Source organism: Charadrius vociferus, unplaced genomic scaffold, assembly GCF_000708025.1.
Source record: "Charadrius vociferus isolate BGI_N301 unplaced genomic scaffold, ASM70802v2 scaffold722, whole genome shotgun sequence".
Lineage (NCBI taxonomy): Eukaryota > Metazoa > Chordata > Aves > Charadriiformes > Charadriidae > Charadrius > Charadrius vociferus.
In genome coordinates, this window is record NW_009647220.1 from 966427 (window position 1) to 985753 (window position 19327).

The 19327-nt window shown below is 42.5% G+C and overlaps 2 protein-coding genes across 2 annotated transcripts in view; both read right to left on the reverse strand.

The window, feature by feature from the left end:
• The window catches only part of MRPL3 (mitochondrial ribosomal protein L3), a 33468-nt gene extending 33015 nt beyond the window's left edge, over positions 1 to 453 (reverse strand). Inside the window, exon 1 of the mRNA XM_009879609.1 lies at positions 377 to 453. Coding sequence (XP_009877911.1) covers positions 377 to 453 — 77 coding nt within the window. The remainder of the gene's footprint in view (positions 1 to 376) is intronic.
• Positions 454 to 4844: 4391 nt separating this feature from the next.
• Positions 4845 to 19327, reverse strand: part of CPNE4 (copine IV) — a 197158-nt gene continuing 182675 nt past the window's right edge. Inside the window, exons 13-15 of the mRNA XM_009879598.1 lie at positions 14430 to 14563; positions 11975 to 12211; positions 4845 to 5429 (exon numbers count right to left, since the gene is read on the reverse strand). Of these exons, the coding sequence (XP_009877900.1) occupies positions 5298 to 5429; positions 11975 to 12211; positions 14430 to 14563 (503 nt within the window). The 3' untranslated portion in view covers positions 4845 to 5297. The remainder of the gene's footprint in view (positions 5430 to 11974; positions 12212 to 14429; positions 14564 to 19327) is intronic.

Sequence of the window (19327 nt, forward strand, 5' to 3'; positions counted from 1 at the left end):
TCCGGTGCCGCCTGGTCCGACGCTGGAAACCTTCCGTGCCGCCTCGGAAAGAAGGTTCCGGCGCGCGCCCCCGGCGGCGGTAGGCGGTTTACTCAAAAGTTAACATAAAAAGTCCCGAACCAACTCAAGGACGTGGTCGTGCGTCAGCCTTCCCCTCCCCCCGCGCTGGCCCCAGGGATACAGGTTGCTCCCCCGTGTGGAGGGGATCTGCCCGGCGGCACTGCCTGGGGTTTAACCTGGGCCCTGGCTGGCGGCCGGTTCGGCGCCTCTGTGCCCGGGTAGGGAGTGCTGCTCGCACGAAGGTCCCCCGGGTCAGGGCTGAAGCACCTGTGGCCGATGGGGCTTCTCTTAGCCGAGGAGGGGAGGAAGACCTCACCCAAGGAAGGCAATGGGAGAGGATATACAGAAATCGCCATGGGCACCCGTTGCCCTTCGACCCGCCAGCGCTGCCATCGCTCCCATGCTTCCCTTCCAGCCACGAGCCAGCGGAATCCAACAAATAAGGGTCAGTGAGGGAAAGCGTCAGTGGTGGGTGAAGTGCACCACTTGGGCACACAGGGTTGAAGGACCCTCCCATGGACTCAAAGCCTTCCCCCACCATGCGGGTGTTGAGCGGACCCCTGGGGGGTTTGCGCAGAAGCCTCCTGGCTTTAGCAAATGGCTGCGGAGTGTGGGGCGTCAGGCGTGCCTTGCGAGTGGGTAGGTCGTGTTAGGGTGGGAGGGCAATGTTTGTGGCAGGTATTATATTTAACATTGTAGCCAGCGATGTTACTGGTAAAAGTTAATGCAGGTGGGCCAGGCAGAGGATTTCTGGGCAGCCTGGCACAGGGCTGGTACCTCTGCCTCTCTGGCTTCAGTGAGATCTGGCTTTCGTCTGTGTTCAGAATTAATTCAGCTTTTTTTCTAAATAGGGCACCAGGACTAGGTAGGATAGTAAATGTGAACCCAAGACTCCCTTTTGGTTTCAACAGAAATACCTTTTTTAAAGTCACACGACCATTCAGTGTGGCCAGCCGAAGTCTGTCATTCCTTCTCCTCTTTACCCTGCCTCTCTGTTTTCTTTCGCACTGTGCGATGTGTGTGCGTGTGTGTGTGTCTTTCATTCGAGGCTTGTGGCCAGCTACCCAGATGCAAGAGAGGATCACACACACACACTCCTGTGTATTCTCTGTGGCAAACAGCACTTCCTGTAAATAAAGGGAAAAAAAACCAATCTGCGAAATGTAACCTTATCCTAGGAGTTGTCCAGCTCATCCTTCCCATTCCAAAAAATGCAATTGTAAATGTACTAATGTTTGTGCCTGAAATGTCCTTGCTGCTTAGGAGTAAAGGTAGTTTGTCTAGTAGCTCTTTCGCTCTGGAAAGGTTGGAGATAAGTTTAGATTTACATAGCAGGCATGACTGCAGGACCTGTAATCTCAAGTGAGAAAGGTCAATCTGAATAACCAGTTAGGTTCTTCCTGGGAGTAAGCCGTATCCTGTTTGTGCAGCCGGAGAGCTAGGCTGAAGGAGGCAGCTCTGTTTAACTCATCAGGAAAGATCTTACTGCAATACAATAACAAGGCTCAATAAGCCACATGCCCTTCCATCACAGTATTTGGTGCGTGAGTAAACCCAAGAGATGGAGTTGAGTGTTGCAGACCTGTGGGGCTCTGCCATGCAAACCTGCTCAGAGCCAGGCCCTTCCACCTGTGCATTTTGGAATATCACCTCTGCAACCTGCAGCAAGCTTTGGCTTGGACCACTGTTCTCCATTGCACTCAGCAGGCCTAATGGATCAAACTGTAAACTTTTGTCTGTTTTACCTTTGATATTTGGAGACTAAAAGAAAACACATGTTTTAAAGCAATACTACTATTATAATTTTCTTTTTATTGCATACCTGTAGACTCTTTCATCAAATGCTATAGAACACTATATTGCTTATCATGGTAAGAACTTTACACAGGTAGGTTTTACCTTAGAGTAATAAGCAATTAGCAGTGTATTAGCACTTTTTTTTGTTTTTAATTTATTGTACACTTAGTTTCCCCTACACAACTAAAAATACAACTCAGCTGAGTATATGGCTCAAGAATTATGGATGTTAATGTATTTTGGGCTAATAGGGATATTAGTATCTTGGAGTATTCATGGGCTTTTGGGTTTTGAATCGGATTTGAGAAGCAGTGAAAAGGAAGGCAGGACTGCAGTAGGCAGAGAAGATATTTCAGATCATCAATTACCTCAAAAGGACAAGATATAATTTATTTTAAAGGATTTTTCAGAATTTAAAATGATCCATCAAAAGGCAGTAGAAGTTTAAATTTGCATAAAGAAATCCATGAGAGAAATTGATGGTGGTTCAGCCTAAAGGCAGAATGGCCATGCTAAAACCCTTAGTAGATAAAACAAGAGGAAAGGAAAAAAAAAAGGCATTTCAGAGATATATTCATATACTTAATGATATTACCCTGCAGAAAGCCCATACTATCTTATTGCACTGAGTAACTTGGAGCTATGAAAATAACATTCAAAGCCTCATTATAAAGCCTTTACCATATGGCTAGTTTTGTCTTTTGTGAATTCTCCTACACCAGCTCACCACACTATTATATGTTTGTTTTACATGCTGGAAATTGTATAATTTGAAGGAGATTTCCAATTGATTTTTCAATATTATGGAGGTGTCTTTTCAAGTACCTTTAGGGCTGCTACAGAATTGCTGATCTGTATTACAACTGATAATGATTTGTTTTTAAATAGACAACATTTATAATCTGAATTGTGTGAAGTAAACAGAAAGATCTGCAGCAACTGTGCATCTCTTGAGACACTTATATCGACCATCCACATACATGAAAATGACTGATAATTTATATAGCTCAGCATACAATAACCATTGAACAACCACATGTTGATCTCTGCATTTTATGTGCTGCTACATTATAGAAGCACCTTGTAACACCTCTGCTACTGAAAAGCTGTAACTGCCCAATTCCATGTAACCATAAACACTTAAAAAAACAGTTTAGCCAAAGAACCTGAAGAACAATTTACCTGATTCCTGATTTTTTTTTTTTTTCTGAAAGCTTTCTTCTACTTCCCCTCAGTCTGGCAAATAATAAAAAGGCTTAATGCCTCCTCAGCTGTACATTACATCCCTAAATCTATTCCCAGGGTGAAGTAATACTCTTTATATGGTGAGAGCCTCTGAGGATCTCAAATCACTTTTCAAATATTAAAGTCTCCCAGTAACATTGTGAGATATTTATGAATGCACATCAGTGACCCCCATTTTACAGATGAGGAATTTGAGGTACAGAAAAGTTAAACAACTTGCCCAAGAATATGGAGTAAGATACTGGAGGAGCAAAGAACATGGAGTCATAGATTTTTCAGTCATGTGCTTTAACAGCTAGAAAATGCTCCATCTGAGAATAGAGAAGGAAAGAAATAAAGGGGAGAAATGGGAATAAGAAACTAGAGATGTTTTAGATAAGATATGTTGGCAGAGTGGTGTATGAGATATAAGGGAAAATCACAGTAGCTTCCAGCTGAAATGCATCCACAGAGGGAGGCATGTGCAGCTTGCTGGGGTAAGCTCTGAAATGAACAGTCAACCAGTAAACCAAAATGTGCATTTGAGATCTTTCAGTCAGGATGTCTTCTGACAATTTATACCTATGACCAAGTAATACTGGCTGCTGTTCAATATCTGATCAGCTGAAGGACCAGCAAGCCTGAACGATTGAGCTGCAGGATGTAGATGGAGCAGAACTGAATGTGCTGGGAAGACAGCCCCATGCATCCTGGCTCTCCCATTGCCTTCATTTTGTGGTACAAAATCATCAATCAAAGCTGATTCCATGGAAGTTACTTCGAAAAGAGAATCTGGGAGCTAGAGTTCTACATTACCTGAAAACTCATTTAAAAATACGTATTTCTAAAACCAAAACCCCTTGCTCCCAGGTGAGATTTTCCAAAATATTCAGCACTGGTCCAAACCAGCTTATTCTGGAACAAGCAACAAGACTGTTTTCAATTCAGTGGGAGCACAACTCATCCAAAGCCATGCCCACAATCCCACACAAATTATTTTTGGTCAGATTTTATCCTTAACTTCTAACAAGCCACATCTTTCACTATTATCTTTTAGCAAATGAAGAAGCCAAAATTCAAACACCAAGAATAACAATGATCTAATTTCTTCATTTATAAGCATAAATGTTTCAATGGAAAGATCAATCCACTGCCAATCTGTTCTTGTGTGTCCTCTTTTAAAAAAATGGGTGGCTTGAATATTCTTTTGGTATAAAACCAGATTTTCTGTCACACATGATCAAGTGATCTGTGTGTGCACGAAGTTAAAAATCACTGGTACTCACAAAATCAGGCCGTGCAAAATTTCTTTTGCAAAACGTGTCACGCAAAGTTGGCTATCAGGTGTGAGATTAAAAAATACAAATGAAACAAAATAAAAATTCCTGAACATAAGAGGTTATAAATTTGGGTAGCCAAAATAAGACCCATTTGAAAGCCAGCCAGCCAGATGATTTGGATTAAGTAGGCATATTTTAAGACATGCAATCCCGATGGATCATGCCCTCCAAGCCAGATCTGTTTACAGCTATGGTCTGAACCCTTCGTGACAGCTGGATGTATCAGGCTTTTGGAAAATGGCTACTCAGGCCACAGACTGAGTGGGCATGTTCGGGGGCCTGTGTTATAAGCTGCTAACATTAGAAATGCCCGTGCTTGAGGCCGGGTGTCTCTTGAAACACTTTATTACCCCTTTCTTGGAATACAGAAGTTGAAAGCAGGCAGCCTTGTGGCAGAGAGACAAATAAAGACAACAGCTGCAAAACTGTATTGTTTTTATTTTAAACATGCAAAATACAGTTCATGCATCTGCCATTTTGAAAAATCTCTCAGTTCATAGCAGATTAAAACAAAGACATTTTGGCTATCGACTCTCAATAAATATTTCAAAATGCTTTACAGTGTAAAGATAAGAAATTTAGCAAAATTTCAACAAACCTGTATAAAAACCAGATACAGATAACTTTATTTCAAGGTCACATGCTGTAATGTAAAGAGTTCACTTTTTTTTTCTGGATTTTTTTTCTCATAAAAAGTTTTCAACAATACAGCTGCTTAACAGATTAAGCCTTTAGGCTACACATGCAAAAAAAAAAGATTATTTTTGTTAAAAATCACCAAAACGTGCTATTTTTTTGTTTGTTTCATTTTTAAGTACAGTAGTTGTAGACAGTAGCATTTTTCATTTTTAATTTTGTAAAAGAGTGCAGGCAGGTTCATGGAGCAAGTGTCCTGGAAGACTCGTACTCTGACATACATTTTGGTTTTATCCCTTTGCCATTGTAATAGTCCACGACTTGGTTTGGAACTTCAGCCAAAACACTTTTTGCTAGAGCAGCTGGGGATGCCTGCAGAAAACGGTAGAAAACACAAGTGTTAACCTGTCTCTGTGCTAGCAGTGCCATGGTTTTTACAGGCATTGGTGCCATGAGATCAAGGTAGGAAGTATGGTACAGAAATAGAAGGCAAAAAAGACTCCAAGTGAGTGGCACTATTGCCGGAAGCTCATATTGTGAGTCAGTTTGGTCTTGTAGGTGTAGCTGCCTGAAAGTACGCTAAAGACAAAAGTGCTCTGCGTGTTATTCAGGTCCATTTGGCCTATTTTAAGTTGAGGGTAACTGAACTTCCCTGCACTCTGGGAGAGCACCATATCACAATGAAAAGGGCTGCAAAGACTTCATTCATCTGTACTCAGTGAGGAACCCTGCAGAGCTTCAAGGTGAATGTGAATGGACATCACTGTAAAAGGGAGGCCTTCATCACCTTTCTGCTCTTCAGTATCTGACATGGTGTTTTAATGGCTGGGAAAGTTTTTAATTCAATAAAAAAATATTTTTGTTTTCACTGCAATGAAACCATGGCCATGAGAAAGCTTCAATCCTAGGCCTTGTGGAGGCTTTAAAGCTCTTCCTGCAATGTATAAATGGTGGATGTCAACCAGACTTAAGAACTGATGACCCTGAAATGCAGAGATGGATATAGACATGGCCACTGGCTTTTGACATAGGCAGAGAGATGTGCTACCCCTTCAGTGCAATGAGAAACCATGCCCTCCACTGACGGCACACAGCTGCTGCCTCACACATGACAACACTTCATTTTTAACAGGGGGCCTGTGGATGTTTTGTGGGCAACCATTACCTGCACGTGGCACAGGGATTTCCCTCAGCTCTCGTATTCTGCAGTGACAGAACTGGGCTCCTGTGCTCCCGTGCAGCTCAATAGCACCTTGCTGCCTTGTGTTTTAGCTTTGCTCGTTTCTAAGTATTTGGGTAGAGCTGATTCCAACCCCCCCAGCGCCAGCCTGCCTGACCGTGTTCCCTCGGAGTCCACCACAAAAATGCAGTAAAAATGCAAATGCTTAAATATCGGTTTGAGAAGATTAAACTAATGTGTTTTTCTCCAGATGGAGCACATGTGGATCACACATTGCAGCTCAGATGATGCATGAGAATTCCTCGACCGGTGGCTGGGTCACATTTCTTCTGCACACCAAGTACTTTTTCTCACACTAACAAATGCTTCCCTCCTCACTGTCTGCAATATTGTCAGCCAGTTTCAAAACTACCATGTCACAAAGTAGTTGTATTGACTGTTTATTGTCCTACTCTGTTAATAGGGTGGGATCCTTATCCTTCCAGAGTCTTAAAATTAGGCTTGCATAGGATGTAAATGGTAAACTATTCATAGGTAAGCTAATCCAGGGGTGCAAAAAGCCCCTGGGCTATTATAAATTCCAGTAGCAAATGTAACAATACTACAAATACAAAGATAATGCTAGAAAAACTAGAAACCAAACTACTCTTTGTATTTTGGTATTTTGAGTCACATATGTGATTAGTAAGGAATAGAATGAACCACTGTTTCCTACTGTGACATTTATACCAAAATATTTGTGCAGGCAAAAAAGCCTGGAACATTTCTGCATGAACAAACTGGCAAAGCAGAGTCCATACTTTGCCTGACAGCGCAGCAACTGTTCTCAGGTGTTACACAGTAAGACATTAAGTTACACATTTATTTCAATCCTTCAAAGTGAAATGCATGGTTTTCCACAGTTGCCCTGTTCTTGCCTAAACCTGTTTTCACTGAAATCAGCAGAAAATACGCCTCGGAGTCAGGCAAATGGCTGATTTCTATGTTGCTACTGAGAATTTTTTAATCTCCTTCCCAGCATGCCAGAGCTGTATGTACCTTAGCCTGCCTCTGTGCCACCTCACCAAAAATACAACTCTGCATAAAGGGTAAAAACAGAGAGTGGGGGAAGATTCCTGGGGCCATCGCTGCACACACAAGCCCTAGCAATCAGGAAACTTCACTCTGCTCTATTTTTAAAAATGCTGGGCAGGAGACCTTGCCCCCAGCTTCACTGAATCACATGGAGTCCACACGTCCGAGAGTTGGGCCAACACTCATCTCTCTGCATCATCCTCCCGTCACCGCTCCTTTATCTTCTGATGCCACATCCATTCTTCCTGAGCAAAGGGTCAGCCTTTCTAGAACAGGCTCTGTCAGGGCTCAGATGCACAGCTGAATCACCCCCACTTGAGGAGTCAACTGCGCTTACGCAATCCTCGCCCAGCGTGCATGTGAAGTAAAAAGCCTTTCAGTGAGGCTTAAGCAAACACATTTACGGTGCTCACAGGCTACATGTGGCCCAACACAGGATTGCTCTGGGCCAGGGGGCTTGACTCTGCGCTTCAGTCTGAACATGGACCACCGTTGCGTTACAGAGTTTCATCATGCACGGTGATGCATGTTGGTCTCGGGGCTCTTTCTAGTAGGGAGCATCCCAAAACTGGGGCTAGGGGTGTCCTCCTGTCTGATGGTTCAGGTCACCTGCACCTTATGTACCTTTGTGGTGGTAAAGCACCCTCACTTCTAGACCAGATGGTGCAAAACAGCATTTGTATAAGTATGAATCAGACACAGTAACTTCTGAGCTAAAACCCAGTCCCAGTTCATCAGTGCTATGTAAGACTTACCTTTGCTGGGTTTTTAACATATATGGTACATTAATGTTTTGTTTTGTAACGTAATGTTTTCTCTGTTGTTTAACTGCTATGCTTGAAGAGCATCCTAGCAATAAACACCTCAAGATGAATAGTTCTCAACTGATGGCTAACACACAACAATTAGATCAGCCTGCAGCAGGAAAATAATCCCCTGTGATGATAATTGGTGTATATTACAAATGGCTGTTGATTCACTTCTATAGCTTCACCATACTTAATCTTTAATTGCAATGCATAGTACAAAACATTGCTCCTTGCAGTGGTTAAGAGCTGTGCTTTCCACACTTATTTGTGATATATGTGTTATTAAGACACAGTCATTAGCCTTTATGATTAAATACAATGCAGAGTGCAATACAATCTACCTGCGGCATCAGATTTGTGCACAGTAAATATATCATGCATCCTAAAGGCAGAGAATTCCAGCTCTTAAAATATGACTGTGAATGGACTGGGACAGGTGATTTTCTTCAACTGCATTTCAGTGATTGTGAGCATCACTGTTCTACAGTTTCAGGTGAAGGACACTCACATTGCTGGAGTGGTGATAATTATAGAGAGAAGAAATTCACTTGGGTTCTGGGAAAATATTTTCCCTTTGTTATGTTCCCTTGTAATCAATTGCATATGTCACCCACTATACAATGGGACATTTTTTAAAACAGTAATGGTTACCTTGATTTTATCAGGCCTCTGAAACTACAGGATTTGCCAAGAATCACTACAATTGTTATTATTATTTTGATACCTTCAAAGATATTCCTTGAAGAGAGAATCAAAAAGGTAAGATGTGTTACTGAAGTACTCCTGATACACTACATCATGTAGGAGATTAAACCCTTACAATGAGTATTTCTGTCTACATTGGGTCTTGAGACAGTAAAACATTGAAGTGGGTATGAGGTTTTAGGTATGTGAATAATTATAAGTAATTGAAATGTGTTAAATGCCTGTATAACTGCCGTGCAGGATCAGAACCTTCCCTGAAGTCAGATTTATAAAATAAAAGGGATTCACTCTGTAGGTTATTTATATGCCTTCCTTCTCCCTCCTTTCAATTTTCTCACAGGGGCAGTTTTTGGGTATATTATTTTTGATCTCTTTGAATAGATACAAGATTTTGACTACCAGGCTGACCTGAAAATTGAAGTAATGAAAAAAAAATATTGTTTGGGTTGACTCTAAATGAGTTTTGGTTTACTGTTCCAGCAAAAAAAAAAAAAAAAATTGCTCACAAATAACATTTTCTTCCTTCTTTCCTTCAGTAGTGGAGGTAATACAGATTTAGGCATAAATAAATACTCGATTTATACAACCTGATTTGTAGTCTTTCTAAAAAGATCCTTCAGCTTTTTTTTTTCTACTTAGTAGTTGAACATCCTAAATATCAAAACTAAACACAAGGTACATTGACAAAAGGGATATAATTTTTAACTAAATACATCTTTTACTTAAAGCTGTTAAATGTAATATGCTGATTTATGGTAATTCTTGTGTGTGATCAGAACTGATATGACAAAAATCTCCCAAATGGGTTAAATCTGCATTTTTCTGTGGGGAAAATAAGTTTGAATCAAAACATCACACTCATTTCTACCACGAAAAATTATTTCACTAGTTGATGCAAAAGGCATGGTCTCTTGTTTGTGCTCTGGATAAGTAAGCAAGATAGCTGTGAATGTCACTTTGTTCAGAGACAGATATTATTTGAGATATGACAATAAAGAAATTCAACCAGAAGTGGCTATTGTTAAGGGCACTCATCCATTACGCTGACATTTGTTGAAATGCTGAAATATCACAATAAACAGACTAAATATCAAGTTGCATAAGATATATTGACTTTTTTTGATATAGCCAATACATGATCTATGTCTACATCTATATTATCTCTGCTACTGAGTGAAAAGGGGGAGAAAAATATCACTATTTAACAGGAGCAATAAATTTTTAAGATTGCTATCCTCTCCCAGTACTGGGGATGTTAATCTAAACCAGCTAAAAATAATACATGCTTGCCATTTGACCAATGCTAGCAATTAAAATCACACATAGACTCGCTCATGAGTTAACACCAGAGGCACAATATATTCAGTGCCCAGAACTGCAACTGTCAGCGTTAATCTATTCAATCAAGGATGATTTCAACTTTGTTATAAAATCACAAAATGCAACTAAAAATACCAAATGCAGCTGGCTTTGCCAGTTCCTTGCAGAAACATATTTTCAACTAATTGAAAGTAGGTCTAGCATGAGCCCATAAATAACTTGCCTCTCAACAGTTTTACAATAGACTACAGTGCAGCACTATGCACTTGTGATTATCTGATGGAGAATCACGGGCTATGAGCAGGTTGTGCTCATACTTAGCTCCCGCAGACAGGTGACTGAGTGGCACTGTCAACATAGAAATGCATGTATCTACAATTCAGTGGCAAATCTGCAGTCATTTGGCATGGTGTCACAAAACCTATAACACAAGGTGAGTTTTACCTCCTATGAGGATCCATTCTTTACATAAAGGTAAAGGAAAATAAGGAACAAGTCTGTTTCTTTTACTCCTCAGTAGGGTTTGTGAAAGTAAGAATGTGTCTATCTAAGACAAACATGGCCAGATTATATTTTGAAGAAAGAAAAAAGAACAACTCTTGAGAAGAGGAAAATAAAATGAAGGTATTTTGGAAGCAGCAAAAAGAAAAAAAATCTCCTCTGGTAATGAAAAGCCTAAAAAAACTAAAGAAATGTAAGCACAGCAAACCCATACCCAGACCAAAACCAACACAGAATTCAAAACTTCTATGTGAAAAATCTAGATCTAAGGATCACTAGCATACAAGAGCAGATTGGAAAGGACAATGTCATGAGGAGAATGAGTCAGTTAGGCTGTGCAGTAAAGAAATTTCAAATAAAATATTAAAGATATCCTTCCTAGACACAGGTGAGCAAAAAACAGTCCGGAGAACTACTTAAATATAACAGAAGGGCTGAGGGGAAGGAAGGGAGAGAAAGATGGAAAACCAGAGGGAAAGGGATGTGATCAGTATCGCAGAGGAACACATTTCATGCCTCCATATGGAGAAGAAGGGCGCTGAAAAACCCAGCTGTGTGTGGGAAAGCTCCTTCTGTGGGTGAACACTGTCTCTACCCAGCTGCTGAAAAAGTCCCTGGGACAGATGCTGCAATGTAGGGCAGGTGACCGAGGAGTAAAGTACATGGCCAAGGGATTATTTCAGGTTTGGCAATTTAATGCTGGGTCTATCCCTTCGTCTCCTACACAGTGTCTCCTACACCATGCTGGGCTCACACAGGAACTGTGCTGAGGGCATGGGGAGGCTCTTAGTAACAGCACTTTGTTGGATTTGTTCTCGTACAGAATTTGGGTAAAGGGTTTGGAGGCAACCAGGATGCTGTGGGTGGATAGTCCTGCCTTTGAGAGTTTAGGGACCTAAATTACAGTAAGGAAACAGGCCCCTGGGGAACACTGTGAGTACAAATCCACAGCCATTTCAGCTGCCTGTGGAAATAAAGGGAGGGAAAGCAGAATACAGTAGTCCGAATAGAACAGAATGGAAAAGAGACGCCAGGAAAAATCTGTCAGGGAGGACAACCGAACTGAAATCAGGGAGAAAATGGAGGTAAGGACTGGCACCACAAGAAGCACATGGATTCTGCCCCATCTCTTCTCTCCCCACCGTCATGATCTCATTAATGGAGCACATTTCATTCTGTATTCATTTTTTTTCCCATTTTTGACACAATAATGCCATAGGTTTACTAAACACTTCATGCTCATCCAAAGTTAGGCCAGCCCCGGGGAGCATTCACCATATATTATGTACATTCACCCTTCTATGGAATGGATGGAAAAGTCAGCTTACATGTTTGAAGTTCCTAAATGGCACGAACTGGACAATGTCTCGAAGCACAGGCTCGCCCTTGGGAGACCTCAGGATCCCATCATCGCCATCCAGCATCTGCATGTCACTAAAATCGGCGTTCCCCACCCCAACGATGATGACTGACATGGGAAGGTGAGAGGCATGGACAATGGCCTCTCTGGTGTCAGCCATGTCTGTGATGACGCCATCCGTCAGAATCAGCAAGATGAAATATTGCTGAATTTGTTGGAAAAGAAGTGAAAAATTGTATCATTAGTTAATCTTCCAAAGCTGCTTGTCCTTTTCCAGTATAAAAGTGTTTCTGGTAACTCCTTCATGGACTTTTTTAAATAGAAGAGAGCCTTTATAGGGACTCAAAGGTTAAGTGCATTTCCCATCCAAACCTCCTTACAGCTACTAATTTCTCCTCTTCTGGAGTTTAGCTGTAGTTCAGGTAATTTCCAGGAGCTGGAGGGAGCCAAGGGATGCACAGTGTAGAAAAGGGGGTTTCTAGCTGCTAGGGCTGGGAGAGCCAGGACTTTGGCTGGGAAGTCTGGAAGAGTCCTGAGATCCTCACTAGCCCTGTTTTCCATCTGCTGCACAATCACTTCTGCTGACAGTTTCCGATTACATTTTTTTTCCGTTTGGGAACCACTGGGAGGCAAGGCGGAATGGGGTATTGAAGCGTTACAAGCCTGTAGCAGAGCTGTCATGGAGGTTATGACAGCACTTTTCAGAGGAGCTTTGCTAACAGGCAAGTGGGATGGGTGCAGCCATCTGCAAACTGGAGAGTGACCCACTGCTGCCTGTGGGAGAAGCACCACACCATGGCAGGTCTGCTGCATTCTGCAGAGTAATGGGGTCCCTGAGGCAAGCAAGGGCATGTACAGGGAGGAATATATCCATCTTCAAACACTTCATACAGAGCCCTGAAGAGAGGTTTTCTCATTCTCTAAAGGAGAGCAAGCAATTTCGTGTGCTTGTCATTTCTTTCCCAAAACTCCAAAGCCCACTGAACTGGTATCATGGACTACGACATATCTTCCCTTGGTAATGGGGAAGAGTGACTCTTACAAGGATCCTTTATGAACTGTTAGGCAACTGGAGTCATTTAATAAACATGTATTAATAGGAAAAATGAACAGGTCATAGAATTTGGTCACTCTGCTTGAGCAACACCAACACACTGGACATCATTAAAGTTTATGTATACGCAGCTACATAAACTCAAAGTGTTCTGTTCTACACCTCCTGCCATGAATAAAACAAAACATGCAGGGAGAAAACTTTATCTTGAAGACTCATGCTTTAAATTAATTTGGTTTTCAAACAGAAAGAGGGGAAGCTTAGGTTTAGAAGAATGAAGCAAGTTATTCAATATGACATACCAGTTCAGAGGCAGCACTGGGAACAGAGTAAGCCACCTCAGGATTAGGTGGGTATTGAAATTCAAACATAGCAATTCTCCATTTTAGGACTGGGACCCTAAATACTATCAAGATCCTGGAAACAGCAGTGGAGTGACAATCAAATGCCCAGATTCACGAACAGAAGTGTTTGGGAACTGCTGCCTTAATAGGACTTAAAAAAAGGCTCAGCACGTGAAGAAAGCTTAGAGAAAGCTCTAAGCCTGGTGATGAGATGCATGCCAACGTACAACTCTGTTCTGTTCCAATACAAAGGCATTTTTCTTGCTGCACTATACAAGTTCTCTCTTACATTGTTTACTCCCACAGCACTGCTCTTGTAAATGTTTCAGACCTACTTGCTCACATATTCTCTTCAATTCTCTCATCCTCCCTTTCTCCCATTCTGTCTGGGAGGCAGGAGAAAAATAAGCCTAATGCATTTCAAAGGCATACATTTAAAACATGATCTATGCTTAAGTCTTTTAGCCCACGAAATTTGTCATGAGTCCTGTATCAGGTGCAGACTAACAGACTTGTCTCCTGATGTCTAAAAGGCACATGATACTCCATGTCAGTAATAGCAAATTGAAAACTGTATCACTACATTTTGCAAATGAATGGTTGAAAAAATCCTCTAGTTGAACAAAAAAGCCTCTGCTAGAGACTTGAAATTTGGTAGTCTGTGAAAGAAAACATTTGAACTCATCTTCTTGTATGATCAACACTTTAGAGCTTGGCCCCTAAATTTTTGTAACCTTAGCGGTGCCATTTATGTTTCCACAGTGAAGAACTGGGTGTGTTACAGTAAAACAGCTCCAAAAGCAGGAAACAGAACAGTGGGGGGAGAGTTGAAAGTTGTGACTATCGAAGCTATAGAGGCTAGATACCCTGCTCCAGCTGACACAGGCTCAAGCTGCCTTCTGTGAAGGCAGTTAGTGAAAACTGTGAAGGCATGATTCACATACATGAAAAGACCTTGTTTTGATGGCCTACAGGGGATCCATCATAAGACAAGAAAAAAGCCAAACACAACATTATGCCCTTACCGAGGCCTCCTTGGTATTGGTTTCCTCGGATGCTGATTTTGCCACCTTCTGGATGATGGGAGCAATGTTTGTTGGCCCATACAGCTGCAGCTTGGGAAGGCAGCTCTGATAAGCCTCCACAACACCTTGTATTCCTGGCATGAAAAGGCACACAAAAGGCAAATAAATGTGGAGCATATCACCACTATCACGCTTGTTTAAAATGTAAATAAAAGGGAGGTTCTTAATGAATAAATACAAAATATTATATGATTAGCAAGGACTAACAACTTCAGATCATTTCCAAGAAGCTGTCTCCAGCTGCCTTGAATCTAGTTTGTAATATATAATTCAGTATACCATGCTTCTCCTTCCTAGCAGTTTTTAATGCCTGTTTTCCAGGTATCAGCTTGCAATGCAATAGCTTCCATCCTTCTCACTTCAAGGTGTAATTGATCACTTCCTGATCAACAGCTAAGATTCACACTAAAAGGGCAGACCCAAATGAAAAACACTTCAACACTTCTCTTCAGATAAGTATTTATTTCTGTTTATCATGGTAGTTACCAACAAATTTGCCCTTTGTACTTACAACCTAGAGCTGTCAAGGAATTCAAACATCGTTGAAAATACCTGACTCCCCTATGCTAAGAAAATAATTTTTCAGGGTGAATTTGCATAATTGCTCACAGATTGAATTAGACTATGACCAAAAGCTATGAAATCTTGGAAGAAACAGCAGAATGCTTTGCAGTCTATAGAAAAATGAGCTTTAGTCAAGAAGCTTTGATGGAGAACTAGCTATTTTTGGATTTTCATTTCAGGATATATAGCCAGACCAGGGAGAACAGACTTCTGCTGTCACACTTGACAGATCACACGATGGAAATTGGTATTTTCACAGAATCACAGAATGGTTAGGGTTGGAAGGGACCTCTGGAGATCATCTAGTCCCACCCCCCTGCCAGAGCAGGGTCACCTACAACGGGTTGCACAGGACAGCGTCCAGGCGGGGTTTGAATGTCTCCAGAGTGGGAGACTCCACCACCTCTCTGGGCAGCCTGTTCCAGTGCTCCACCACCCTCAAAGTAAAGAAGTTCCTTCTCATGTTAAGATGGAACTTCTATGTTCAAGTTTATGCCCATTACCCCTCGTCCTATCACTGGGCGCCACTGAAAAAAGACTGCTCCCATCCCCCTGGCATCCTCCCATTAAGTATTTGTATGTATTAATAAGATCCCCCCTCAATCTTCTTTTCTCTAGACTAAAGAGACCCAAGTCCCTCAGCCTTTCTCCATATGAGAGATGTTCCAATCCCCTAATCATCTTCGTTGCCCTTTGCTGGCCCCTCTCCAGCAGTTCCCTGTCCTTCTTGAACTGGGGAGCCCAGAACTGGACACAGTACTCCAGATGCGGGCTCACCAGGGCAGAGTAGAGGGGGAGGATGCCCTCCCTCGACCTGCTGGCCACACTCTTCTTGATGCACCCCAGGATGCCATTCGTCTTCTTGGCCGCCAGGGCACATTGCTGGCTCATGGTCATCCTGTTGTCCACCAGGACTCCCGGGGCCCTCTCCACAGAGCTGCTCTCCAGGAGGTCAGCCCCCAACCTGTACTGGTGCATGGGGTTATTCCTCCCCAGATGCAGCACCCTACACTTACCCTTATTGAACTCATAAGGTTTCTTTCTGCCCAACTCTCCAGCCTGGCGAGGTCACGCTGTAAGGCAGCACAGCCTTCTGGCGTGTCAGCCACTCCTCCCAGTTTTGTGTCATCAGCAAACTTGCTGATGGTACACTCTATCCCTTCATCCAGATCATCAATGAATATGTTGAACAAGACTGGGCCCAGTACTGACCCCTGAGGGACACCACTTGTTACTAACCTCCAACTAGACTCTGCCCTACTAACCACAACCCTCTGAGCTCTATCTGTGAGCCAGTTCTCAATCCACCTCACCGTCCATTCATCTAAGCCACACTTCCTAAGCTTTCCTGTGAGGATGATGTGGGAGACAGTGTCGAAAGCCTTGCCAAAGTCAAGGTGGACAACATCCACTGCCCTCCCCTCATCCACCCATCTAGTTACTTCATCATAGAAGGCTATCAGATTAGGCAGACATGACTTCCCCTTGGGGAATCCGTGTTGACTACTTCTGATAATCTTCTTTTCATCCAGGTGCTTTGAGATGACTCCCAGAACAAGCTGCTCCATCATCTTCCCAGGGATGGAGGTGAGGCTGACCGGCCTGTAGTTTCCCGGGTCATCCTTCCTGCCCTTTTTGAAGACTGGAGTGACATTGGCTATCCTCCAGTCCTCAGGCACCTCACCTGTCCTCCAGGACCTTTCAAAGATAATGGAGAGAGGCCCAGCAATGACTTCCCCCAACTCCCTCAGCACCCGAGGGGGCATCCCAACGGGCCCCATGGATTTGTGTATATCCAGTTTATCTAACTGATCTTTAACGTGCTCCTCGTCAACCAAGGGATAGTCTTTCTTTGCCCAGACTTTCTCTGTTACCTGCAAAGTCTGGGTCTCCCGAGGACTGGCCCGAACAATGAAGACAGAAGCAAAGAAGGCATTTAGCAACTCCGCCTTCTCTGCATCATCCGTCACCACAGCACCTGTCTCATGCAACAACGGGCCCACATTTTCCCTAGTTTTCCTTTTGTCTCCTATATACTTAAAGAAACCCTTCCTGTTGGCCTTGACATCCCTCGCCAGGTTCAATTCCAAGGCTGCCTTGGCTTTCCTTGTTTCCTCCCTGCATACCCTGACAGCATTCTTGTATTCCTCCCAAGCAGTCAGCCCCTTCTTCCACCTATTGTAAACTCCCTTCTTCCACCTGAGCCTTTTCAGAAGGTCCCTGCTCAGCCATGCAGGTCTCCTTCTCCCCTTGCCTGATTTCTTTCTCTTTGGGATGCACTGATCCTGAGCTTGGAGGAGGTGACGCTTAAATAGCAGCCAGCTCTCTAGAGCCCCCTTACCCTCTAGAGCCCTCTCCCATGGGATTTGCCCAAGCAATTATTTGAAACGATCAAATTTAGCCCTCCTGAAGTTTAGGGTTTCAACTCTACTTGTCATTTTGTCTATTCTACACTTAATCCTGAACTCTGTCTTCTCATGATCGCTGCAGCCCAGTCTGCCCCCACCCTTTACATCCTCCACCAGTCCCTCTTTGTTTGTGAGTATCAGGTCCAGTAAAGCACCTCTCCTTGTCGGCTTCTTCACCACCTGAGGCAAAAAGTTGTCATCAATGCCCTGGAGGAACCTCCTGGACTGTACATGCCCGGCTGTGTGGCCTTCCCAGCAGATATCAGGGTAGTTGAAGTCCCCCATGAGAATCAAGGCCTGTGATTGTGAGGCGATTCTCCCCTGCCTGTAGAAGGCCTCATCAACTTCCCCATCCTGATCAGGTGGCCTGTAATAGACACCCACAACTGTGTCTCTCATATTACCCTGCCCCTTGATCCTTACCCACAAGCTCTCAACTTGCTCATCATCTGTTCCCAGGGAGAGCTCGATACATTCCAGTTGCTCTCTCACATAAAGAGCAACTCCACCGCCTCGCCTCGCCGGCCTATCCTTCCTAAAAAGAACATAGCCCTCCATGACAGCGTTCCAATTATGTGAGCCATCCCACCACGTCTCAGTAATTGCAATGAGATCACGGTTCTGCGACTGCACACAGATCTCTAACTCCTCTTGTTTATTCCCCATGCTACACGCATTGGTGTACAGGCATTTCAGAAAAGCCAATGAGTGTGTAGTTTTTGCCCTTGAGGAGTGGTGGGCCTTCAGTCACTGAGAAGAAGGATTTCTTGAAGTGATGCACGTTAGCCTCTGCATTCAAAGCTCCCAGCTTACCAGACCTAAAGGATTAGAGGTCTAAAGTGATAGATTGAAGAGCTTTGTAACGGATGCTGAAAACCAAAATGACTTCAATAAGATCCTAAGCCAGTTTCAGTTTGCACTGAGACTAGCTCACTCATGAGGTTTTACTCAACCATGTTTACAGGATATATGGGAGCAGACCCGTTACTAGCAAATCACAGGGAGTTGTAATTGCTTTACAACAGTACACCTGAACCTCCTGTGAAAAAACTGTGGAGAATGCAGTCTTCTCTCTTTATGGATAGTTGCAAACATAATTTTCCATTGCGGTGCTCACAGACAAAAGAACAAGCTCCAGTTATAACTCTGATTGGCTAAAATGTAGACTAATGTTACAAAATTTCCCTTGGTAATTTCAGTGACTAAATTACATATTGCAAAACTGACCTTTTGTTGAATCCCAGTTTTAAACCTGCTAAGGATTTCATTACATATACTTACTGATCTTGCATGAAGGCCTCATAAATCTTCCCTAAGATGATGGCAAGATACACTGTAGTTTTTTTCTTGTGCATTAAAATAGTATAAGATAAACCTTACTCCCTGCATTCCACACAGATTTAGCATGATTCATGTCAGAAAGTTGCTTTCATCTTAGACAGAAACATGTTCTAGAAACATAGTTTCTTGTTTGCTATCTCACATTAATATCTGTTAGAAATATCTACTGTCCTTGTATATACAAACCCAACAGGATATGAGTGTCTTACTCTGTAGCTTACCTTTCTTCGACTCCTTTATTTTAGGGAGATTTAGGGAGATGGGCATTTTTCTTTAAAACTCAACTCTTTATATTTTTGATTGGAATCCCCTTTCAATAGCTCTGATGAAATACAGTGTATGCATACATATATGCGTTTTACATGCATGTAAAATGCATGTACGTGTAGAAGCATTAATTCAGATTAGAGGTTGTCACTTTCTTCCTCAGACAATAAAGACTAAATACCAAGTATAAGACTATAAATGTAATATAGTATAAATATACTAAATATAAGGCTATAAATATTAAAATTTTCAAGAATG